At 41.0% G+C, this 25,974-nt stretch overlaps 1 protein-coding gene across 2 annotated transcripts in view; it reads right to left on the bottom strand.

The window, feature by feature from the left end:
- PRKG2 (protein kinase cGMP-dependent 2) overlaps positions 1-25,974 on the bottom strand; it is a 98,040-nt gene that overhangs the window by 8,457 nt on the left and 63,609 nt on the right. For both annotated transcript variants that reach the window (XM_075544911.1, XM_075544912.1), the window contains exons 14-15: positions 8,003-8,166; positions 4,217-4,339 (exon numbers count right to left, since the gene is read on the bottom strand). In XM_075544911.1, coding sequence (XP_075401026.1) covers positions 4,217-4,339; positions 8,003-8,166 — 287 coding nt within the window. The remainder of the gene's footprint in view (positions 1-4,216; positions 4,340-8,002; positions 8,167-25,974) is intronic.

The raw sequence follows: 25,974 nt of genomic DNA, 5'->3' as shown, positions 1-25,974 counted from the left end.
CCTTCTGAAACACTGCCTTGGAAAGTCCCTGGAGCACAGTTCTAGGACAAGCAGGGGGTTTGCCACATTTGCTTGTTAAAGTTCAGGGGCAGCAAGAAAGAGGAAGGTCCTCAAGGGGATGGATTGGCACATAGGAGCTCTAGCAGCGTAATGATGGTGAGGATAGTGTAGGGCCAGGCAGTATTTTGTTCTGTGGTGCATGAGGTTGCTATGGGTTGGAACTGACTCAATGGCACCTCACAACAACAAGCCTCAATTGGCATCCGACTAATAGCAACCCTGTGCGCAATAACCATCAGAACAACAGAACACAACACTGCTCAATCATGCGTCTTTCACCCATTGTGATGTTTGAGCACATTGTTGAAGCCACTGGGTCAATCAGCCTCAGTGAGGGTCTTGCTCTTTTTCTAATTTACCAAACATAGTGTCCTTTTCCAGGGACTAGTCTCTCCAGATAACATTTGCAAAATTGGTAAAAGAACCCTATTATTCTTACTTTTAAGACTCAGTCTGGGCATACTTTGTCAAGTCAGATTTGTGTGTTCTTCTGGAAGTTCACGGTATAATCATGTTGCATTTTTCTCTCCCCCGAGATAATAACTTAAATGCACCAACTCCTCTTTGGTTTCCTTCACTACCCAGTGATCACAGGCATATGAGGCAAATGAAAATGCCATTGCTGAGTCAGGTGCACCTGCGTCCTCATGGTGATATCTTGGCTCGCTAACACTTTAAAGAGATCGTTTGCAGCACCTTTTTTCAATACAAGGAATGTGATTATTTTACTGCTGTTTTCATGGGCATTCATTGGAGATCCAAGTAAAATGAAATATTAGAGCTTCACTATTGTTTTCATTTACCATGCTGCTGTTTGGTCAGTCCAGTTGTGAGGATTTTTGTTTTCTTTATTTTGAGGTGTAATCCATAGTTTACGGCCGGATTCATTGATCTACATCACTAAATACTCCAAGTCCTCTTTACTTCAGCAAGCAAGGTGTGTCTTCGCCTATAGAAAGTTGATCATGAGTCTTTTCCTTTCATCTTGATGCCACACTCTTCTTCATATAACCCAGCTTCTTGGATGGTTTGCTCAGCATACAGGTTCATTAACTACAGTGAACAATTTGAAATCACATTCATACCTTTCTAGATTTTAAACCAAGCAGCAGTCACCTATTCTGTCTTCATGAGCTCAGGTTGCACATGAACACAATTAAGTGTTCTGGAGTTCCCATGCTTCATGATGTTCTCCATAATTTATTAAGACTCGCAGTCTAATGCTTTTGCATAGTCAGTAAAACACAGGTAAACACCTGTTCTATATTTTCTGCTTTAAGCCAAGGTCCATAGAACATCACCAGTAATTCCCTTCATTTCATATCCATTTCTGAATCAGGCTCAACTTTGCGGCAGTTTTCTGCCACTGCACTGTGGCAACCATTTAAAAATTATTTTCTTTAAAGTTTCGTTTGAGTGTTATACTAATGACATTGCCCTAGAATTTCCACACTCTGTTGGATCACCTTTCTTTGTAGTTGCCTGCTAAATGTCCCATCGAATATTAATGAGTGCATCCATTGGTACATCCATTTATTGAAACATCACAATTGACATGTCGTCAGTTCCCGGAGCCTTGTTTTTCCCCCATGCCTTCAGTCTACCTTCAGTGTCCCATTGCAGTAAGGGCCATTGGTTCTTGGATGTATGCAGCCATCTGAAATGGCTGGACACTGAATACCGTCCTTTTGGTATAGTGATTGTGTGGTTTTCCATACTTTATTTGATGTTCCTTTATTTTTTCAAAAATTTGCCAATAGTATTATTCACTACTGCACTTTGAAGTTTGAGCCATTTATTCAGTTCTCACAGTTTGAGAAACACTAAACATGGTCTTCCTTTTACGTTTTCTACCACATTTTTTTCACATTCCATTCTCTCAACTGGCCCCTTGCAACCTTCTCTTGAGCTTTTAAAATTTCATCATTTCTTCCTTTCCCTTTAGTTACTGTACATTCATGAGCAAATTTCAGAGTTTCTTCTGCTATCACATCCACGATTCCTTATCAATGCCTCTGGATTAGATACATGATCAATTGTAGATTGCAGAAGTTGATCAATGTGCAGTGAAATTTCTTACCAGGGCTTTTCTCCATGTCTCTGTAACTCCCCTGGGTGGGACTACACAAATAGGATTGGTCGATTTTCAGTATCACTCCCCGGCTGCTAAGGATGAGCCTTCTGGGAAGTGGTGAGAAAGCTCAGGACGTCAGCAACCTCTGTGTGAAGCGGCCGAGGCTGAGACTAGAGGCATCAGATTATGGCACGGAGACTGCCGTACCGAACCCGAGAAGCAATGGCAAGAACATGGGACTGGGAGACAGAGCACCGAGTGGGCTTCCTGTCCACAGATGGAGGTAGTGGCGAAAGGACCACATGACCGAGAAGCTGAGGACCACAGAGATACTTGGTTGCTGGCTGAGGAGATGTTTTGCTGTGGTCTAAAGACTCGATTGTTACAGTTTCCTGATCCTAACTTTTGATAACCTATTAATCTCCTTTATAAGCCCCCATAATTGGGAGCATTATCTGTGAGTTCTGTGTGGCCATTGCAATGACTTACTGAACCCAGCGTAGAAGCAGAGTGTTGTGGGAGGAACAATTGGTATCAGAGTAAGTACTGAAGGATGGAGTGTGGACCCATGCGTCTTGACAAGAGGGAAGTCAACTATAGCTTCCCAAAAGGTTTACTGCAATAAAAATCTTGACTTTCTTCAAATTTAGTAATAGTGGTTGGTATAAAGTGGAGTAATCATCATATGAATTGGTCCTCCTTAGAAGTCTAGGAATATGAATACTGTCACCAAGAGCAGAGCGCTTCCGAATAGACCAAGCAGTGCTCTCTTTGATGATGAAAGCAGCCACTCTCCTGTCAGAGTGTGGTACTGTTCTGACTCCCGTTTCACTCTGACACAGAACACTCTGCGCCTGGGGTCTCCAAATCCCAGCAGGGTCACCCACAGAGGTCAGTTTTCAGACAAAGACAAACAGGAGTGACTTCTGACAACTGAACACTGTCTGGTACAGTGTGAGAAGATGAGACCTCGGGTGAAAGGCACTCAAAACACCACTAGCAGAGTGGGTCTGAATGGCACAAATGGAGTAAATCATTTTGGACCTGCATTTGCTGATGCGGCTTGCCTCACAATGGTAAGAAACACCTGCATCATCTATTAATAAATGGAATGTGGCATTTAAGATGTTTAAGTCAAGGAAAATTGGAATTTGTCAAAAATGAAAGGGAATGTGTGCAGACAGATATCCTCGGTTAGGTGTGATCTAGTTGGTGCGGAGTCAAAGCGACCCCACGCACAATACAGTGAAGTGGCACCTGGTCCGGCACCATCCTCTCCAGCACTGTCCTATTAGAGTCCAGCATTGCAGCCACTGTGTGAAACCATCTCACCAAGGGTCTGCCTCTTATCTGCTGAGCCTTCACGCTGCCAAGCAGAACACCCTTCTCTAGGGACCAGTGTCCCATGATAACAAGCTTAAATTCCATGGGATGAAGGCTCGCCATCCTCACGTCTAAGGAGCATTCGGGTTGTACTTCGAAAACAGACTGGTCTACTTTTCTGGCAATATTCTTCTTCAACAGCACCATTTAAATGTGCTGACTCATTTCTGGTCTTCCTTATGCACCGTCCAATTTTCACATACAGATGAGGTCATAGAAACCCAAGCCATTAGTGAGCTGCAATGAAGTAGAGCTGAACATTTTCCTCTGTAACAGATAATGATGATTTCCAAAGGTAACAAGAACAAACGTGGCTCTCTTTTACTCTATAAACAGCTACTATGACTCTGTTAAGTGGCACAAATCGCTCGCACGGGATCACTAATCTAAAGGTAGGCAGTGTGAACCCACTTGGTGGAGTAGCCTAAGGATTTCAACCACGGAAGCCCTATGGTGTCCGGTCCTCCTCTACAACACAGGATCGGCATGATTGGGGATTGATTGGATGGCAACATTGATCATATTTTGTTTTGGTGATTCTGTCTTAAGTTAGACTGCAAAACCAAAACATACACAAAATAAAATACAAACTAAACATGCACCCACTTTTACAATGCGTGACACAGGTATTGTGAGCCTTTACATTTCCCCCAGACAACGCGTGACTTCAGTTCCTATGGCTAACATTGTCATTCTCACCTACAAAGCCTCCGGATCAAATCCTCCGGTCTTCTTGTTATCTTTCTGGGGAAATCTATTTTTTCAATTCCTTTGAGAATCAAATTGTAGGTCATCATTTGGTCTATCCCAGAAAATGGTGGGCTAAGGAAAGTTCAAAACAGGGCAGGTTAGAAGTAGAGTCTAAGGGGCATGCGGAAATGCATCATTTATTCCCTTCCTCCCGATCTCCCTTTCTTCTTTACTTTCTTGTGTTATTTTGTAGTAAATATGGAGATCTGCTTGACAAGAATTCATTTCATAGCACTTACCAAATCACACTTTATACAGTTTTTCACGTGGTGAGACTCAAGAAAAGAACACTAAACTAGGCTGTAGAGACTGATAGAGAGGAGTATGACTTTAAGACAGGATAGGAAAAAAGACTCTGATAAATTGATGAACAGAATGTGAATGAAGAGCGTGAGTAAATGAACCAACTCAGTGCCTGTGGGTCGAGCAACTACGAAGTCTGCAGTGGGCCTGGGGTGCTCCCGGCACACACAAGGACAGTGTGCGTGGATGGATGGAGTGAGCAGGAAGGCACCATAGGACCTGACTGTGACATCCTGCAGGTCTAATGGGCTCTGGGCAGAATTCGCGGAGCCCTGGTGGTTGGGCTGCCAACCCCGAGGTCAGCCATTTGAAGCCAGCAGCCAGTTGCAGGGGAGAAAGATGAGACCTTGTGCTCCTGTAAAGAGTTACAGTCCAGGAACCCCAAGGGGCGGTTCTCCTCTGTCCTATAGAGTTGCTCTGAGTTCGCATCAACTTGATGGCAGTAAGTTGGAGTAGTAGGAATTGGGGCCTGCACTTAAGTCAGAGGCCCTGACGTGTAACAGCCAAGGGGAGTTGCTTTGTTCTCTGCTTGTTGGGTTTATATGTGGGCAATAAACTGGTCAGCATCGTAGTGGCGCGAATGAAAAGCACCGAACAATGGGTTGGTGGTACTGGCGAAAGTGGTGAAGTATGGTTGGTTTCTTGATCTACTTACAAAGTAAAGCCCACCAGTTTGCTAAATGGTAAAATGTGGCACATGGATAGAAGAAAGAAATAAAAAATAATGCTAATGTATTGTGGTCTAGGTGCCTATAAGGATGGAATTGTGATTTACTAAAAGGAGAGAGAACGGGGTGACACGCAAGTGGGTTGTGGTGAGTGGGGGGAAGCGTTATGTTCTGAGCCAGCAGTTATATTTATGTATCTACATCCAAGGGAAAGTTCAAGACTCAGGCATGATTTGGGGTAGTCATCAAATAGGAGTATGGCCATGGTCTTTAAACCTTCAGGGAGGGAGGAGACCAAAGGGAAGTCAAGGCTTGCAGTAGGACCAATGTTGAAAGACCAGAAAGATCAAACCGTGGAGAGTGAGCGGGAGCCAACAGTGTGGGAAGAGCAGGGAGAGTGGGGAAAGCCGCAGAACAGAGAATTCCAGAGAAATGTTACTGAAAGAGTAAGATAACTGAGAAATGACAACTAGATTTGATAACACTTACAAGCAGACCTTGTGCTTTTAAAACATGCTATACAATCTAGCATATTAAATTGTTTAATGTTGTAAAATTAAATTAAACTTTGGGAAACTAATCTGCTGACTCTAGGCTATATGTGAGACCATTTGATACTAAGAGTTGACACACTTGATGAAAAACTTCAAATAACATCCATGCACCAACTTTCCAGTCATCTGTGCTTCTTTTGTAAGACATGAGGTAGGGCACAAAAATCATTACTGTTATGCTTTCGTTTATTTTTTATATAACAGCTATCCTGTGTGTGGTTTTTTAAATTTTTAATGTTATTTCATTTACCAATTGACTTTCAGGGCATTTAAAATGATCTTTTCTTCTGCTTGTCCCTTAATGCCATTATAAAAATAATTTCATGACTTTATATTATTTATAACAGATCAAGGACATCTGAGCACCTCCAATATATGTGTTTCATTTGGTTTTTCATTTGTCTTCCTTATTCCCTCCCTCCGCTTCCCTGCCCCATTTTGGAAGCCCAGTGGCGCAGCAGCAGGTGTGACTTGAGTTGCTAACTGAGGTCAGAGGTTAGACTCGCCTACAGCTGCTCCATGGAGGAAAGAGGAGGCAGTCTGGTTCTGGGGAAATTCACCATGTTGGAGACCTTATGGGACAGTTCAGCTCTGTTAGATGGGATCACGGGGAGTCAGAATCAACTTGACAGCAGAAGTTTGTGATTACATAACCACTTATCCCAGCTGACGAAGACTGCCTGCATGTTCCCTGATTCTCTGGTTAGTCACAGAAATGACTCTGCAGCTTGTAGAAATGCAGCTGACAATACTCTTAGGGACAAGGAGCAAATATTTGAAGTAGAATTCCTTGAATCCCTAGACATTAGGTAATACCGCCCCCTCCTCTCTCTATCTCTCTCTCAGGAACTGTCTGGGATTTCTTTTTCTTTTTCTTCCTTAGAAATCTTAAGCAAGGAACACTTCAAATTCACTACAGATAATACAAAATGATATTTCATATTTATAAATAAAGAAGTTGAAGGCATCCACAAGTAATCAAATATTAAAGTCTATAGTGTATGAAGTTTTAGAAAATTCTACGAAATTTTATTTTTGTAGGCTATGTGTGGTGATTTGTTTCCTCATCAAGGGACTTGTTTGTGGTTTTTCTTTTGCCATTCTATAGCCGACTCCTAACAGAAATCAGGCCTGAGAATATTTGGTCATAACGCAGTATAAGAATGTTCAAATCTGTTACTGATCATTTCAGGTACAAAACCTACCTCGCAACAAGAAAACTAATGTACTTCCTCTGTGTGTGTGCCTTTATGCATTATATTAGAAATAGATATGAGTATATGGCACCATTGTGTGATATAGAAAGCAGACGATATTTAGAATCAGGACATCAGTCATCTTAAATCATTGAAATCCCTGACCATAAGCATAAAGTTCTCTGATTCAGTTTTCTATTATATGAAACAAATCATAATTGTAATATAAATTTAAATCATAAAATAATAATACTAGAAAACCCTGCCTTATCTTCCACACAAGTCCACCCAGACTGAAATGAGATAATACATGCAAGTGCTTGTAACTTTTAAAGAGATCTACAGATCTATGGCGATATTACGAATAGTGTGTGTTTGTATGCATGTAAAATATTTGGAATTGTGGATTCATTAATACAGCCCATTAGTCTCCTTGGGAATGACAATTCAATTTTAACTTTTCAAACCCCTGCTGTGTCTTGTCTCTGTTCATTAGCACTTCTCACAAGGAGTTGACAAGGGGATTAAAATTTAAATCCTGCAGTGCTGCGCTCTCTTAGCATTTCTGGTTAATGATTTTGGGGGAAGATGGAAGAAGAACAGGGCTAAATTTAGCTCAATTGATCGATAGATTTAATTTAACTATGATTTGCTATATTTCTTCAATGGTAAGGAAAGAGCATATCATAACAGGAGGCCCAAACTCCACTCCCCTCGCTCAATCTCCTGTTTGACTATCAAAACCTTGTCACACACACAAAAGATTATTTAAGCAATTGGCTCTGCTGTTTAAGAAAACCATAGCATTCGCTACACTCTCTTCCACTGGCGAATCTCTTCTGCATGTTCTGTACTAGGCGTAGGCTATATGTGGGATATATGAAGAGGAAGACATTATGTTTATAACAAATATGTTTCAGAAACAGTCAGTTGCTGAATTATATTGATGCATCTCTTATCGGCTCTTCCATCGCACATCGCTGGATCAGCAGGACATGGCATGAAGACACGTACTTGCCAGTCAGGAGCTCATACACAAGAATTCCCAGAGACCAGAAATCCACACTGAAGTCATGTCCTTTGTTGAGGATGACTTCAGGAGCTACATATTCTGGGGTCCCACAGAACGTCCATGTTTTCTGTCCAGATCCTATTTTCTTTGCAAATCCAAAGTCAACCTGGCAAAGAAGGGCAAAGAAGCTGTCAGAAACCATACAAGTAATATTCTGCTATAAAAATAACTAACTAAAACCACCAAATATCCTCAGTCATAATGTTGATTTCAACTTACAGCAATCCTTCAAGGTTAGAGTAGATCTCGCTAGTCCTTAGGGTTTCTGAGACAGTAAATCTTTGGGGGAGCAGCCAGCCTCGTTTTACCCAAGTTTGAATAGCTGACCCTGAGGTTAGCAGCCCAACATTTAGGGCACTGTGCAATCAGGACTCCTTACGTATCCCCACAAATTTATCAACCATCTTCATGCAACACACCTTCCCTTCAAACTATGCTTGGTTCCCCCCCTCCCTTCCCCCATCCCCCTCTATCTTTCTGTCTTTCTCTGTATGTGTGTGTGTATCTCTCCCTTATCTAGTCTCCTGCAGGTTAGGCGTTATCAACCTCTCAAAATACCAGACTCATTACCACAGAGTTGATTCTGACTCCGGTGACCCTCTAGGGCAGAAGAGAACACTCTCTCGGGATTTCTGAGCCTGTAAATCTGGAGTAGAAAGGCTTCGCTTTCTTCCATGGACTAGTTTGGGGTTTTGAACTACTGACGTTGCACTTAGTAGTCCAATTTGTAACCTACTACACAACCAGGCAGCCTCTGGATAACAGACTAGGATCTACCTATTTTGTCGGCATTCATGACATGTCTAACTTTGTCTTTAAATTTTTCAGCATTTCTAGGCTATGGGGGTCATCTGTAACTGTGTGTCATAAATCTTCAGAAGTTTTCAAATGCAATTATTGAACAAAATTCACATATAAGTGGAGTTGTGTCATTCAAATGTCAACTGCATTTTGTTACGGTAGCTCTGGGAAATGAACACAGGGACCATTTTTGAAAAGAAAAGCTATTAGACTAAGGACAGTCTTTTACATATCAGTATGCACCAAATCCTCATTGCCTCCTCTTCGGGTGGATTCTCTACTTCCTCTGTCACTCTGGAAAGCAGCAGACAATGCCAAATGTAACCTATTTAATTTGCAAAGGGGCATTCGGCACATACTGTTATTTACCACGTGTTTCATCTTACAGTCGAGCTTTGTGCTAGACCGATACAGGGTTGACTCCCGGAAGTTCAGCGGCTTGTCAAGAATAGCTGTTCTAAGGTCCATCAAGTCACTTCCGGCTCCCAGGGACCCGATGCTCATAGAACCAAATACCACCTGGTCCTGCATCATCTTCAGGATCATTCTGATAACTGAGCCTAGCGCCACAGTCATGGCGGTTATGTACCTTATCTTTGTCGCTGCCCCCTTACTCTAGCAAGCATGCTGTCCTTCTCCAGGGACTGTCTCTCCTGACAACATGTTCAAAGTCTGTGAGACTAGCCCACACCATCTTTTCTCTTTGCTCCTGAGGAGCATTCTGATGGTACATCCTCCAACACAGATTTGATTTTTTTGTCTCTTGGCAGTCCATAGTACTTTCGCTTTCTTTGCCAGCACCACCATCAAAATGCGTCGAGGTTTCTGCAGTCTTCCTGAATCAATGTCCAACTTCATATGCATAGGAGGCAACTGAATATACTAGAGCTTGTCTCAAGCACACCTTAGGCCTCAAAGTAATGTCATCTCTTATCAACACTTTAAAGAGGTCTTATGAGGAAATTTACTTAATGTGCTGTGGCCTTTGATCTCCTGGCTGGTGCTTCCATGAGCACAGCCAGCAAGATTGTGTCATCTGCATATCCCAAGGTGTTCATAAATCGTCCTCCAATCCTGATGTCATATTTTTCTTCACATAAGCCACATTCTCCAATTATTTTCTCAGCATATAGGTTAAATACCATTTATACTCATGTATAAGCCAAGCTTTTCACATTTTTAATGCAGTTTTTGTGGTGAAATTAGGTGCCTCGGCTGATCTTCGGGTCAGCATATACTCCAGTATATGCGGTAACTGGTGAGAGGACAAAATGCTGACATGCACCTGTCTTGATTTTAAACCAGGTTGTGTTCCCACACTGCGTTTGGTGCATATACAAGCTCTGCATGCGCAGAGTTCAGGGTTAAGGAATCCTCCTGCTTCTCGAGCTTATCCATAGTTTTCTCTGGTCCACACAAGTGCATGCCTTGGCACAGTCGGTGAAACACAAGTCAACGTCTTTCTGGTGTTCTCTTCTCTCAGCGATGATCCATCTGACAACAGCGAGGTTCCACATCCTCTTCTGAATCCAGCCTGAGCCTCTGGCAGCTCCCTGTCAGTGTGCTGCTGCAATGCACCGTTGTTGGATGAGCTACAGCAAAATTTACTTGCGTGTGCTGTCTGCGATATTGTTCTATAACCTGTGCATTCTGTTGGGTCACCTTTTCTTACAAGTGAGTACAAATATGGATCTTTTCCAGCCCGTTGTTCAAGTAGCTGTCTTCCAAGTTTCTTGGCATAAATGAGTGAGGGCTTCCAGAGCGTCACCAGTGTGTTGAAACATTTCATTTGGTGTGCCGTCAATTCCCAGAACCTCACTTTCGACTAATGCTCTCAGTGCTTCTGAACGTCTTCCTTTGAAATGGCGAAATGTCAGCTTGTTCTTTTTCATACAGTGACTCATTCTTTCGCTGCTCCCTGCGTCAATCACTATGCTGCCCATTTACTCTTTCCATGTAACAACCCAACGTTTGCATTTTTCCTTGAGTTGTTTGTTTATGACCTACTGTGTTCCTCCTTTTGATTTCCTAACTCCAGATCTTTGCATATTTAAAGAAAAATTATTTTATTGGGGGCTCCTACAACTCATCACAATCCATGCATCCATCCACTGTGTCAAGCACATTTGTACATTTGTTGCCATCATCATTCTCAAAACATTTTCTTTCTACTTGAGCCTTTGGTATCAGCTCTTCATCCCCCCCCCGCCCCAGCCCACCTCCCTCATGGACCCTTGATAATTAATAAATTATTATTTTTTTTCATGTCTTACACTGTATGATGTCTCTTTTCACCCACTTTTCTACTCTCCATCCCCCAGAGAAGAGGTAATATGTAGATCATTGTGTTTGGTCTCCCGTTTCTCTCCCACCTTCTCCTTCCCCTCCTGGTATCGCTACTCTCATTACTGGTCCTGAGGGGTTTATCTGTCTGGATTCCCTGGATTCCAGCTCTTATCTGTCCCAGTGTCCATCCTCTGGTCTAGCCATCTTTGGGAGGTAGAATTGGGATCATGATAGTGGGGGAGGAAACATTAGAGAACTAGAGGAGAGTTGTATGTTTCATCGGTGCTATGTCTCCTCCCCGTGACCCTTCTGTAAGGGGATATCCAGTTACCTACAGATGGGCTTTGAGTCCCCACTCTGTACTCCCCCTCATTCACAATGATAAGACTTTTTGTTCTTTGATGCCGGGTACCTGATCCTGTTGACACCTCGTGAACATACAGGCTGGTCTTTGAATATTCTAATACTTAACTTTTGTGCTCTCAAGCTTCTCTGAAACTTTCTCTTCAGCCTTTGGACTTGACCATTTCTTCCATTTGCCTACTCTCTGAAGAAGAGAACATTTCAGTCTCTTCTAGAATTCACTTTGATCTTTTCTTCCCACCCTGTCTTTGTAAGGACCTATTGTGCTCTTCATGTATGATAGTCTTATGTCATCCCACAGATTAACAGGCCTTTTTCCATTAGTGTTCAGTGGATCAAATCTGTTATTCAAATGTTCTCAAAATTCAGGTAGGCTATAGTCACTCATTCTTCAAGGGTGAGATCCTTGTCTCCACATTTATAGCCCCGGTGTTCCTTAATTTCTTGGCAATAGTCATGTTCCTTTATAGCTTCCTCTATTTTTGGTTTCTTGTCTGTGAATTTAACATGCTTCTTGTAACAGGTTTAGTATACATTTTTCACTGATATGGCTTAATTACTGTAACAATGAAACCCTCTTCCCCAAAGGGATTACACCCACCGGTTTAGGAGAGATAGGATTCCAACACATATATTCTGTTGAGGCGCACAATGCAATACCTACCAGTACTACACCATTGTAGGCATAGCATAAAAGAAGATAATAAAAAGCAAAAACTTGGAGGAGAAACATCGGCCTCTCTAGCATGAGAGAGAAGATGCTGGGGAAGATGTCACTGATTGGTGACATTTGAGTCTAACTGTGACTGAAGAGTAGGCATTTACTCAGAGCAATGAATCAGAGTCTCCTCAGTTGTCTTTTCAGGTTAGACCCCTCCCTCCACTCCTCTGAGACTCTATTCAGGAAATTCTGTGCGCAGCACTAAGACAGGTGAGAATGCTGCAGCAAAAGAAGGCTCATTGAATTGAGGCAGTGTATAGAACTGAAATCCTGCCCTGCAAAAGGAAACAGTTTGTCTTCACCCACAGAGCTTTCCAGCATATATTTTCATCTCCAACCTATGCAGATATTATTTTAATAAAACTACCCTCCTCCTCTCTCAAGTAAATAGGTATGCACAAATTGTACCTGTGGTCCAACATATACAAAATGATAGCTTCATCATGCATGGGCGATCTCAGTAATAGGGCAATAATCTTAGCTTAAAAAATAAATGAAGTTACAAGGTACCTAACTAGTTCTTACCTAAAATAACAAATAACACAGGTCATTGAACTAGGAACTCTCCTCTCTCATTTATATTTTCAAATATTCCTGTTAATTTTTTTAACTTAAATGAGTATCTTTGAAATGCACAATTTTACTGAAGCTTTTTATTATTTATTGTAGAACAGCAAAGATTCCCTTATTACAAAAAATGAATATAATTGAGCTTTTGATGTTTTTCTCCCCCATCATCTGCATAAAATGACTCATAAAGATAATATCTGAGAGATGACTGGGGATATTATGCAATTAAAAATTTGTAACCAGCTCAGATTAGCATATCTACTTATTCCTCAGAGAAAGCACCAATATGAAAATCGTAGCTAATTTTGTAAATGCTCACATTTAAGAAACAAGAAAGTAATGCTTACAATTGCCTTTATAGACACAAGAGATGGAAATATTACATTGTGTTGGGTTATAATGCATAATAGCTTGTAATCTCACTTTTTATTTCATTCCAGTTTTCCTTTTAAGAATGCCTGAAAGTTTATTAGATATTTAGAAGATTTAAAGAAAATATCTGTAAGTGGTATATTTTAACTTGCAGGGAAGATTTTATTTCTGTAATGCTTTGAAACTAATGCAAATGATTATAAAGATTATAATGAGCTGGGAATAATTATATTAAAATTCTAAGATTTAATGAGACCTTGCCGTTTTTTCTTACTTTTTTGAGCATATCAACCTCAATCTAGTCTATTAGGTCTGATGAAATGGCTTCAGCCCTACACAAATTCATTTGTCTACAGGAAGCCAGAGTCTATACTACTTCTGAATTGGTGTTGTTTTTATGGTAGTTTGGGCAAAACTTTACAGAGAAAATTAATTTTTAATTCAATGACATATATTTTCTTCAAAATATAATATCCTATCTCCTCAATTCTTCCCACTTCCTTCCACTGTTCTCTCCCTTTATTTGTGGTCTCTTCTTGATGAAGTATTGACTAATAACAAAAGGTTAGACCAGCTGCTCTAGGAGAAAAGAACTCTAGAGCTGATCCTGTAAAGATTACAGCTTGGGAAACCACCTAGGCCCTTCTACTCTATTACATTGGGTCGCAGTGGATCTAGAGTCAACTCGGAGGCACACAATACCGCCTTTGTTGGTTACACCATGGGCTAGAGAGCCCCCATCATTCTTTATCTGATTATTTCTTAGAAACTAAAAGTTAAGATTTTTAATTTATTCATTCAATGCCTCTTTATTGAGCACCACTGGTTAGCAAGCACAGTAGTAGAGACACAAGGTGTCCAGGTGGTATCGTGGGCAATGCACTGGATTGCTAACCACGAGGTCAGCAGTTAGAAACCACAACTCACTCTGTGGCAGAGAGGTGAGGCTTTCTATTCCCATGAAGAGTTAGAGTCTAGGAAACGCTGGAGCAGTTACCATCTGTTCTATAGGGTCACTTGAGTCCAAATTTATTTGTTGGCAGTAAGGTTTTATTTAGGAGGGCAGGATATGGACAAAGCCTGAATCCTCTCAGAGATTACATTCAATAGAAAAAGAAGTTAATATGCATATAAATATGTATAACAATGTCAGATAGTGGCATTTGCTAATAAGAAAGAAAACAAAAACATTCTGTAGAGTCAAGCATAGACAGTTAAAGGTTACTCTTTAAATAGCAAAAGCTTCTCTGAGGAGGTAGAATTTTGAGAAGACATTTCAGTGAAAGAAGAAAGAGCATTTAATAAACATCTGAGCAAGAAGGATTCTGCTTGAAGGAACAGTTTGTACAAAGGACCTGAGATGTCAGCAAGCAGGTAAATTCAAGGACTGGCGAGAAGGTTCGGGTAGCAGGGCTATGAAGTCCAAGGGGAGGGAGTGAAAGTGTCGTGGTTGTATAAACCATGAACCCTAGGTGGGGGAAGTAGTAAACACTGTGCCTGCTAACCGAAGGTTGGAAGTTCAGGACCAGTCAGAGGTATCTTGGGAGAAAGGTCTGTCTATTTCTGGGGGGAAAAAATCACATTGACAACCCTATCAAACAAAGTTCTACTCTCATATGCACGGGTTAGCAATAGACTGGAATAGACGGTACAGCAACTTTTTTTCAATAAGTTACATTAAGAACTTCAGAGTTTTTCCTCCTAAAAGTCACTAGAGATTTAAGTGTAGGGCTATGAAATGGCCCGGTTTATGTTTTCAAATGACCCTTCTAAGACAAAAGAAATGACTACCGTATATACTCATGTATGAGCCGAGTTTTTCAGCACATTTTTAATGCCGTTTTTGTGGTAAAATTAGGTGCGTTGGCTGATATTCAGGCCGGCGTCTACTCGAGTATAAAGGGTCCATCTCAACACACTTCTGATTTCACTAGCAAGACTAGACCGGCAAGAAGGGGGTCTGGAAACACGACACCTAGGCTTTTGTCCATTACATTTCTTTTATTAAAGATGGCTAAAGATATGCTGAAATTTTGAAAAATATTCAAATATTTTAATAATTGAGGAGGTTTTAAGATGCTTCTAAATTCTCAGTAGTGATTGTAGCGTACAGAAATAGGAAGATCAGCTTTGAGGTTGACTGGAGCTGGTGTCCAGTACGGATTAGCTCTTCCCAGAAGTTTCTCTCTGGGCCAGTAAATTTGTCAGATATTGGTTCTCTCGGTCACATAAAAGTGGACACAAAATGACCCACCTAATGAAGCCAGATGATTCATGTTGCCTAACCTTCCAAAAAATATTTATGTGGCATTTCTAGGGCACTTATTTTACCCATGTCTAGACAAGGGTAAAAGGATATCTGTTTATCCCGTCCACCAACAACCAAAATTGATTTATTGGCCTTTGGACTCTAAAGCACAACCGCCGAAATGGGATAAAGGGGCCACTTTTTCCACTGTATGAGGTTCAAGTAAGAGGGACACAAACATGGGAAGAAGTCTTTCATAGCCACGGCCCATTCTTCAGTGGCTGTGGTGCCTTGGCTGAAATACCCGGGTATGTAGTAGAAGGTGGACCAGAGAGATGGAGGGTATCTTTGTGCACATATGAACCAGCAGAAAAATCCTCTGAGACTCATCTCCTATGCCACCACCTTCTTGAATTCTTCCTTGAATTTACAGATCCAGTATTTGTGTGTAACTTTCTTTTATACTCCACATTAAATGCAGTCCACAACATTCAAGAGAGCATCTTCTAGTTGTATGCGAATAAATCTTTCTCCTAGAGCAGGGGTACCATATTTTAGTCAACACTGTCTACTCTTTTCTGGTGGCTTTTCTTCTGTGTATGTTAAAAGATTTTAAATTACATTTGTTAAGTGTTACAAGATCATTCAGATTTTATGTTTATACTTCCGTCTGTTTTAATTAGGTGTTTTGCAGATCTTTTGTCATCTCAGATTTCACATATATTAGAATATGGTTTTTCATTATTGAAGGATTCTATGGCAAAAATATTGGATGGTGCAAGAAATATCAAAGGAAGATGGAAGAAACAGAGAGAGTCATGAGACGAGAAAGAGTTGGAAGATGATCAGTCACTTTGAGAAGCAGCTTATGATTAAAAACCAAAACTGAAGGAAGAAGTCCAAGTTGAAATGAAGCATTGGCAAAAGAAACTTCCAGGAATTGACAGAATATCAGTGAGATCTTTTAAGAAAAGGATGCAATTCTGGAAGTACACTTGTGTCAATGCCAAGACATTTGGAAAAGAACTGCCCAGGCAAATAACTGGAAGAGATCCAGATTGGTGCCAATTCCAAGGAAAGATGAACCAAAAGAATGCAGAATTATTGAAATATAGCATTCACATCACATGTAAGTGAAATTTTGGTAGACATCATTCAAAAATGGTTACATCAGTATGTTGATAAGGAATTGATAGAAATTCAAGTTGGAATTATAGGAGGATATGGCACAAGAATATCATTGCCGATGTCAGATAGACTTTAGCTAAACCTAGAGTACCAGAAAGAGACTTATTTATGTTCCTAAAAGAGCTCAACTGATATTCTATTGGTATTGGGCCATGTGGATCATTAAAAATTGCAGAAGCCATTGCAAAGAACGAGAGTTCTGTTGTTGTTGTTGTTTGGTGCCATTGAGCTGGCTCAGATCCACAGTGACCACAACAGAAGGAAACACCGCCATGTCCTGCGTCACCTTCACAACTCTTGTCCATTCATCTCACTGAGGGTCTTCCTCTGTTTCACTGCCTACTGTACCAAGCATGGCAATTTTAGGGTTCTAGAATTCCTATTGAAAGAGGACAGTGCTCTGCCCTGCACCACCCTCACAACTGTTGCCAGACTTGAGCCCATTGTTGCAACTCCGGGGTCAACTCAGCTCCTCTTTTTCACCTGCCCCTCCACTTTACTAAGCATGACAGTTAAGTGTCCTAGGATTACATTGGAAAAGGACAGTAAGAATACTGAATTGTGCTCAAGTGGGACACGAATATAGATCAAGGAATAGTCTTCCAAACAGCACAGGTCTGTTGAGTGTTTTAAAATAAGGAATGTGTGCACACGGGTTGCATCCTTTTACCAGATTTATTTGCTCTGTCTGCTGAGCAAATAACGTGAAAAGGTGAACTATCTCAAGAACATCAAACTTCCAATTATATGAAAACCATCAGAATAAGAGCATTTAAATTAGAGGAACATTCCCTTAACTGGCTGACTGAAAGTGAGGTGGACTTGAAACAATTGCTCATAAAAATAGAACACTATAGCCTTTAGTATGGATTGCAACTCAATGTAAAGAAAATGCTCACAACTGGACCAATAGGCATCATCATGCTCAATGGAGAACAGATTGAAGTCAAAATGAGATATTACTTGTATCCATAATTAATCGATGGTTCTATTCTTATCTTATGGGGGTAGTATGAGTCAGAATTGGCTCAATGTCAATGAGTTGGGTCTGGGTGTGTAGGCTAAGCAATGTGGTAAATCTATTTGTTAACACAATGGCATGACTTCTGCCATCATGGAGTCATTAATGTAGACAAGCTGATTGATCCCAAGGAAATGGTCATTCATGTTGTTGTTAGGTGCCTTCAAGTAGGCCCTGACCCATAGCAACCCCATACAAAACAAAAAGACACTATACGGTCCTGTGCCGTCTTCACAATCGTTCCTATGCCTGAGTACATTGATGCAGCCACTGTGTCATCCTATCTCATTGAGAGCGATGTTAGTCCAGGTTCACTAGAGAAAGAAATTCATAGACACTTATATGTGTATAAGTGAGAGCTTTATATACAAGAGCAATTGTATATTGAGAAAATATCCCAGCCCAGTCCAGATCATGAATCTGATATTAGCCCATATATCTGATACTACTTTATAAATTCCTCTTCAGACTCAAGCAACACACGCAATAACACTGAATGCAGGAAGATCACAGGCCAGTGTGTGGACAGTCTTGTGGATCCAGTGGCGGTGGAAGCATATCAGCACTGTCATGGGTCTCAACGTGGCTCTCCCAGCTCCGGGGCTCTAGCATAGTTCCATGTGTCTTGTCAACAGGAATGCCTCTCAGGGAGAGTATATCTGTCCCGCCTTCAGCGAGCTATTTATCTCCTTATGATGGCCAAATGAGGTCATCAAGCTGCAATTTAATTAACAAGCCAAACCCCACCCCTTCACTCTTAATAGCCTTGATGTTAGCAACAGATTATGTAAGTAGCACAAGAGCCTTCCTCTCGTCCACCTCCCCTCTACTTTATCAAACAGGACGTCCTTCTTGCAGCGCTGTTCTCTCCTGAAGACATGTCCAGAGTATCTAAGACAAAATCCTGTTTTCCTTGCCGCTAAACAGTTCTCTGACCTTATTTATTCTAATACAGATTTATTTGTCCTTTTAGAAGTCCATAGTACTTTCAATATTCTTCTCCAGCGCCACAATTCAAATGCATCTATTCTTCGAGCTTCCTTATTCAATGTCCAACTTTCACATGAACATGATGCAATGGAGAATACTATGGCTTGGATCAGGTGCACTTCAGTTCTCAAAGCAAAGTAACAACCTTGTAATCGAGACTTTAAAGAGTTCTTGCACGGCAGATTTGCTTAATGCAATATTGCAATATGCCTTTTTCTCCCCTGGCTGCTGCTTCCATAAGCATTGCTTATGAATCCAAGCAAGGCATAGTCCGTGACAACGTCTACCTTTCCTCCATGTATTATGATGCTATCTATTGGTCCACTTGTGAGGTCTTCCTTACATTGAGTTCTACTTCACACTGAAGGCTATATACTCCTTGATCTTCATGAGCAAGTGCTTCAATTCCTCCTCACATAATTCAACAAGCAAGGTTGTGTCATCTGCACATTACACGTTGTTAACAAGCCTTCCTCTAATCCTGATGTCTCACTCTTCTTCATATAATCCAGCTTCTCTGATGATTTGCTCGGCATACAGATGGAACAAGTATGGTGAGAGGATAGAACCCTGGCCTAGACTTTTCCTGACTTTAAAACCATGCAGTACTCCCTTGTTCTGCTTGCATAACTGCCTTTTGATCCATGTACAAATTCTGAAAGAGCACAATGAAGTGTTCTGGAATTCCCATTATTCTCAAGGTTATCAACAGTTTATTATGGTCCACATAGTCAAATGCAACACATCTTTCTGGTATTCTCTGCTTTGAGCCAAGATCCATCTAACATCAAAAATGATATCCCTTATTCCACATCCTCTTCTGAATCCAGTCTGAACTTCTGGCAGTTCCTTGTCAATGAACTGCTGCAACTGTCAACCATGTCAACATTCAAACCATCAACTATACCAACTGTCAACATTCGTTTTACTCTGTATGTTTCTTAGAAAATATAATGCTCTACATACGTAAGATAAAGTGGCTCTGTTATATGTACTGTTGAAAAACATGAAGGCTGACTCCTGACGGAAGGAGCATAATTGTATTAAGATGTTAAATGATGAACTGCCCCAGAGATATTTTCCCAGTCCCCTATGAAATGCTAATTATTGTTTACCTCTTTCTTGATCGAAAACAAGGTGAGTTTGTTTTCAACTTTTTTGCCAGAGATCTTCATATTTTCCTTTATTCATTATAACCAAAAGGGCTGTTAACCATTGTTACCCTCATCAACTCTACCTAGCCTTGAAACTGAAGAAAGATTTAGACTATTAGGGAATGTGAAGGCAGGAAGCAGTGTGTTGAGAGTCTTCATAATCCTTTAACAATATCTGCTTACACTTCACCCCTGGGCATGCTATAAGTTAAGCATTAGGCTGCTATTTGCAAAGTTAGTCATTGACACCCACCAGCCACACCATACAAGAAAAATGATAAGCTCGTCTCCCATAAAAATGAATAATCTCTGCAACCCTAAGAGGGTAACTATTAGTCAGAATTGATGCATAGCCCTAAGTTTGGTTTTTGACTGATTCTTCATCCCGACATTGTGTTTCTAGTGAAGACAGCCTGAACCCAAATTGGAATCCCTGTGGGGTAGATCAGGACGGTCATCTCAGTCATGGCTTGACGAAGAGAGAGTGGAAGTCTTCACATCTCTCCATAAACTCATTCCCTGTAATTATTGTGGAAGGACAGACTTCTACAGACTACAGAGAGACACTTCCAAAATACAGATCTGTCTCTTATTTAGATTTCCCCTTGGTTTTTACTGAACAACAAAAAACCTCTCCCTTGCCTTTTATTCAATAGCTATGTGATCCTTCATAAATACTTCCAAGAAACCATGATGGAAAATTAAAATGTCACTCATAGAATGAGGATGAATTCACCCTTAAAAAGTTTGCTATTGAGTCTCTTCTGACGTATTGATATTTCATGCTAGTCAGAGAGGCTGTTCTTCACGAGGTTGTCCATGGCTGATTTATCAGAAGTAGATCACCAGGCCTTTCTGCTGAAGGGCCTCTGAACTCTCAAACTTTCGGCTGGCAAGTATGACCATTATTTGTACCACACATGAAGCCCAATGCCATTTTTACAAGGAGTATTTCATCCTCAAAAACATATAGACCCAAGCGAAGATGGCCACTGTTGTCTTTATTCAGATAACCCAACTCCACCCCCATTCTTACTTGAATAGAAAGATACCCTTAGCCAGCCCATCCCTCCTGAACTTACAGCAAACAACCGAAACTATATTTCTGGATAACTGCTGAAATGTGCATAATGGATCATTAGAAGATCAATTTTCGTCAATAATTAGTCCCCAACTATTGAGAACAATGTTCTACAAGGCTATTAGAACAAGCTTCTTAATTATGCACATTTTCTAAAGTTTTACTGATTTCAATGCTCTATCAATTTCTGAAAAGTGTATTAAAATTCCCTACATTTGATCATATTGCTTCATTAGTTCTACAAAATTCTGTTTTTAATTTTTGAAGCATTTTTATTAGGTAATTAAAGTATTAGGATTCATATCTCTTGAGAAACGAACCTTTCATCATTATGAAGTAACCCTCTTTATCTCCAGTAATCCATGTCTGCTACTATTCGAAGGGGTCCCACTCATCCGTCACGTTGGTGAACTGCGGTGGCCTGTATGTTGGGGTGATGCTGGAAGCTATGGCCCTGGCCATTCAAGGACCAACAGGTTCACCAAAGGGGAACAGGTTTCATCAGAACTTCCAGACTCAGCCCTTGAAAGTATAAGAAATAGGCTATCCACTTCTGAGGGATTAGTCACCAAACGTCTTATGAATAGCAACAAATACTGTCAAAGATAGTGCCAGAAAATGAGCCCCTCTGGTTGTCACACTCAAAATACAAGTGAGGAGGAGGTGCCGTCTCCAAGCAGAGTAAACTTCTGGAACCACCCTTGCTGATGAGGCATGACTCAAAATAGGAGCAAAAGACACAGACATCTATTAATAGCCGGAACTCAGAAAGTAGAATGTATGGATTGAAGAAAATTATAAGTAATCAAAAATGCAATGGAAGACATTTATATCCGAGGAATAGGTGAGCTGAAATGGAGTGGAACTGGCCTTTTATGATCTAACAGTCTTATGGTTCACTATGCTGGAAATGGAAAATTCAAGAGGAATGGAAATAGGGTGGCATGCATCATCAAAAAGAACATTTCAAAATATACCTTGAGTACAATGTTGTCTGTAATAGGGTAGTATCTATATGCATAAAAGGAAATCCACATAATACAAGTATAATCCAAATGTATGCACTGTTCACTAAAACTTGTGATGAAAAAAAATGAATTCTACCAACTTTTTCAGTCTGAAATGTATCATCCCACAATCAAGATGCATTGATAATATTGTTGGCTTGAACACAAAAGATGGAAACAAAGAGGAAGGGACAGCTATTGGAAATTACAGACTTGGTGATAGAAACAGCGTGAGACCCCATGATAAACTTTGTTTCTTCATTGCATACAGTGTTTCCAACAATGTAAATGGTGACTGCACACATGCACCTCACCAGCTGGATGGCATAGAATCAAATGCACTACAGCTGCGATAAAAGACGATGGAGAAGCTGAGTGGAACAAATCATCAGTTGCTCCTACGTAAGATCAGGTTGAAGCTGAAGGAAATGAAAACAAGTCCGAGGGAACCAAAATGCGACCTTGAGTATTGTGATAGTTAGGTCTTATACTGACTCACTCGGGTGGGCAAAGATTCTTCCATGATATGATCTAACCTGGTGTGGTCAACTCCACGATCGAATCTTCCATGAAGCAGCCATGCAGTTGTGGGGGAAATGGCAGCTTAATCTGGTTACAACCTTGATAGATTGAGGGAGATTTCATTTAGGGTGTGGTAGTTAGGTGACTGTATGACAACTGGAAGCTATATCAAAGTGTATGGTGGTATCCGACCTGTCAATCAGGTCACCGCCTGGCGATGCCTGCATAAGGTGTGGCCTTCTCATGAGGAGGGCCCTGGGAGCCTCCCTCTCTGCCTTCACCTTGCTTGCTGGCCTTCTGGAGAGCTGCTAGAGTCTTGCTATTCTTCCACCGACCTCATAGCCACTCGACTTTGCACCCACAGACCTGGAATCTGCGTCATTGCATGTGGCTATGTGAGTCTGTAGAACAGGGGGCCTCAAACGTTTTAAACAGTTCACCATCCCTCAGACTGTAGGAGGGCCGGACTATAGTTTAAAAAAAAACTATGAATAAATTCCTATGCACACTGCACATATCTTATTTTCAAGTAAAAAAAATGGGCAAAAACACCCGACAGGCTGGATAAATGTCCTGGGAAGCCACAGTTTGAGGACCCCTGCTGTAGTGGGACTTATGGAGTGGTGCAGGCGTATAGACTTGAGTTGGATTGGACTGGAATGTTTTCTCTCTATAGAATTACTTCTTGATATAAAGTTCTTTCTGATACATATATGAGTGTCACTGGATTTGTTTCTCTAGTTGACCCAACCTAACTTGTAGGGTGTGGCCGGTTTTAGTATAAATTGACAGTATTTGGAAGCTAGCAGATGTTTACGACCGATTGGATGCTGTGTCTGGCTTGTTGACCTCCTGTTATAAAGCCGGTCAATCTGAGGACCCATCAGAGGAGTGCCCGTTGCAGGTTCATGCAACTTGGCATCCACTAAGCCTTTGATATTCCTGCTTCATCTTCCTGATTCCTGTTCAGCAGTCTCAGCAAGTCCAGGAGTGAAGGAAAGCTCCCAGCTTACATCTGACCCAGGGACATGAACCGGCCTGGACTAACCCACTTCCACAACTCTGTGAGGCATTTCTTGATGTAAATCCCTCTCTCTGTGCATACTCATGTAAGTCTCATTGGTTTTGTTTCTCTAGAGAACCCAGCCTAACACAAATACCTGAATTCTGAGAACATCTCAAGAATAGATCTGACACATTGAACAATAAATGACAAAAGACTTGACACTATGGGATGATGTCAAGAACATCACACATGAAGAAAGCAAAATGGCATTAAAAAGAGAGGGAAACAGTCATATCTAGGTGGAGATCAGAAGCTCTGAAACTTGCTCTTGATTGTTGATCAGTTATGGCAAACGGAAGAAACGATAAAGTCAAAGAGTGGAACAGCACATTTCAAAGGACAGCTTGAGAAGACAAAGTAAATATTATAATGAAATGTGCAAAGATCTGGAGGTAGAATATTAAAATGAAAGAAAACAGTAAGTTTATCTTAAACCGGAAGAACTAAAGACTTGAATAAGACTTGTGTTGTAATGTTGAAAGATCCAATGGACAACATATTGACTGATGCAGGAAGCACTAAAAATGGAGTCATTATACTTCCTGGGTTGTTAAAATTGTTTAAAGATTCAATTAAAGGTTCCCTTGAGTTGGTTCCAATTCACAGGACCCCACATATAACAGAATGAAGCACTGCCAGGTCCGGCATCCCCTCTCAGGCCTTGTTCCACTTGAGCCCATTTTGGCAGCTACTGCATCGGTCCATAGCCTGAGGGCTTTCCTCTCCTTTTGCTGCCCTTTTATTTTGCCACAGATAATGTTCTCCTCCAGAGAATGGTCTCTCCTGATAACATGCCCCAAGCACGGAAGCCTCGCCATCCTCATTTTTATGGAGCATTCTGGTTGTACTTCTAAGACAGCTGGGTGTGTGGTTTTTTCAATATTCTTTGCCAATACCGTAATTCAGATGCATCAATTCTTTTTTGGTCTTCCTTAATCAATGTCTAAATTCTGCCTGCACATGGCGAAAATCAAAACCAAACTAATTGTCACCGAGTCAGCTACAACTCCTCGCAGCTCTGTGGGACAGAACAGGAGCACCCATTTGGATTTCTGGAACTTTAAATTGGGTCCAGTTCATAGGAATCCTGCACACCCTCGTGTGTGTGTGTGTGTGTGTGTGTGTGTGTGTGTGTGTGTGTAAGCCCATAGTCGCAGTCACTGTGCTAATCCATATCTTTAAGGGTCTTATTGTTTTTTAAAGACACTTACTTGTCTCCCACAGAGGAGCGGGTATTTTTGAACTGATGACCTTGAGTTTAGCAGCTCAACCCCTAACCTACTAAGCCACTAGGGCTCCAAACGTACACGAGATGATTGAAAATACTATGGCTTGGGTCAGGCACACCTTAGTTCTCAAAGTGTCATCCTTGCTCTTTGATCTTTTAACGAGTGGTCTTCTCCAATAGATTTACTCAATGCCGTGTTTCATTTGATTTCTTGACTGCTGTCTCCAGGAATTTATTGAGTGGTGGTTATTCGTAGTTCTTCATGTAATAATTCTGATGAGAGTAGTGTGATAGTTTGTTTGATTTTATTTTTTTGCCAACATGGCACCTATAAGAAGATATGGGTGGAATTTAGCTTGTCAATCAGGTCACAGCCTAATGACCTCCCTTGGAGTTGAGACCAAGGTAGACGACCTCTCTCATTTCCTGCCTTCACCTTCCTGCTTGCGAGCCATCCTGAGAGCTGCTAGACCCCTGACACGTTTCCACTGCCATTGGATCCACAGGACTTTGCAGCCACTGGCCTGTGATCTTCCTGCATTCTCATCATTGCACATGACTGTGTGAGTCTGAAGAGGGGCTTATGCACTTGCGTTTGACTGGGCTGGGATGTTCTCTTGATATATAATTAGGTCTTGAGAGAAAGCTCTGTTTTACCCAAATATGAGTGCCGCTGGATTTGTTTCTCTATTCAATCTGCCCTAACACATGTAGCTCTTTTAAAATATTTCTGGAAATGTTAAATTCAGAGATACTTAATTTCCCTGGGATATTGACAAAACAAACTCCTTGACGGAGTCTATGTCCTTCCTCAGATTCAAAGTGCTTTGATAAAATAGCAATTATGACTATCCAGTTTTATTAATAAATTGTCTCTAAATTCAGTTTTAGGTTGGCTAACAACATTTGTCTTTGATGTAACATGCAAGTAGGTTTATGTTGACCACTGAGAGGTTACAGAAATGACAAGTAAAATCTCTGTTTTCAAGGTGCCCAGAGTTCAGTTTTGTTATTAAAGTCATCTAGAAAAAATTAAAAAAACAGACCAATAGTCATAGAGATGGTATGGGATTGGACAATGTTTTGTCCTGACATACATAAGCACCATGAATCAAAACCAACTCCACAACCGCTAACAAGAGCAACCAACATTTAGATGCTGTCTCCTCTCCTTATCTTGACTATGAATACGCTAGGGCTGCAATCAAGTGTTGTAAGTTCGAAACCAGGCACTGCCTCTAAGTGCATTCCAACTCATACCAACCCTACAGGACAGAAAATCCTCCCCACCCCCAC

This window comes from Tenrec ecaudatus, chromosome 3 (genome assembly GCF_050624435.1).
Source record: "Tenrec ecaudatus isolate mTenEca1 chromosome 3, mTenEca1.hap1, whole genome shotgun sequence".
Taxonomy (NCBI): domain Eukaryota; kingdom Metazoa; phylum Chordata; class Mammalia; order Afrosoricida; family Tenrecidae; genus Tenrec; species Tenrec ecaudatus.
This window is presented reverse-complemented; position numbering and strand designations above follow the sequence as displayed.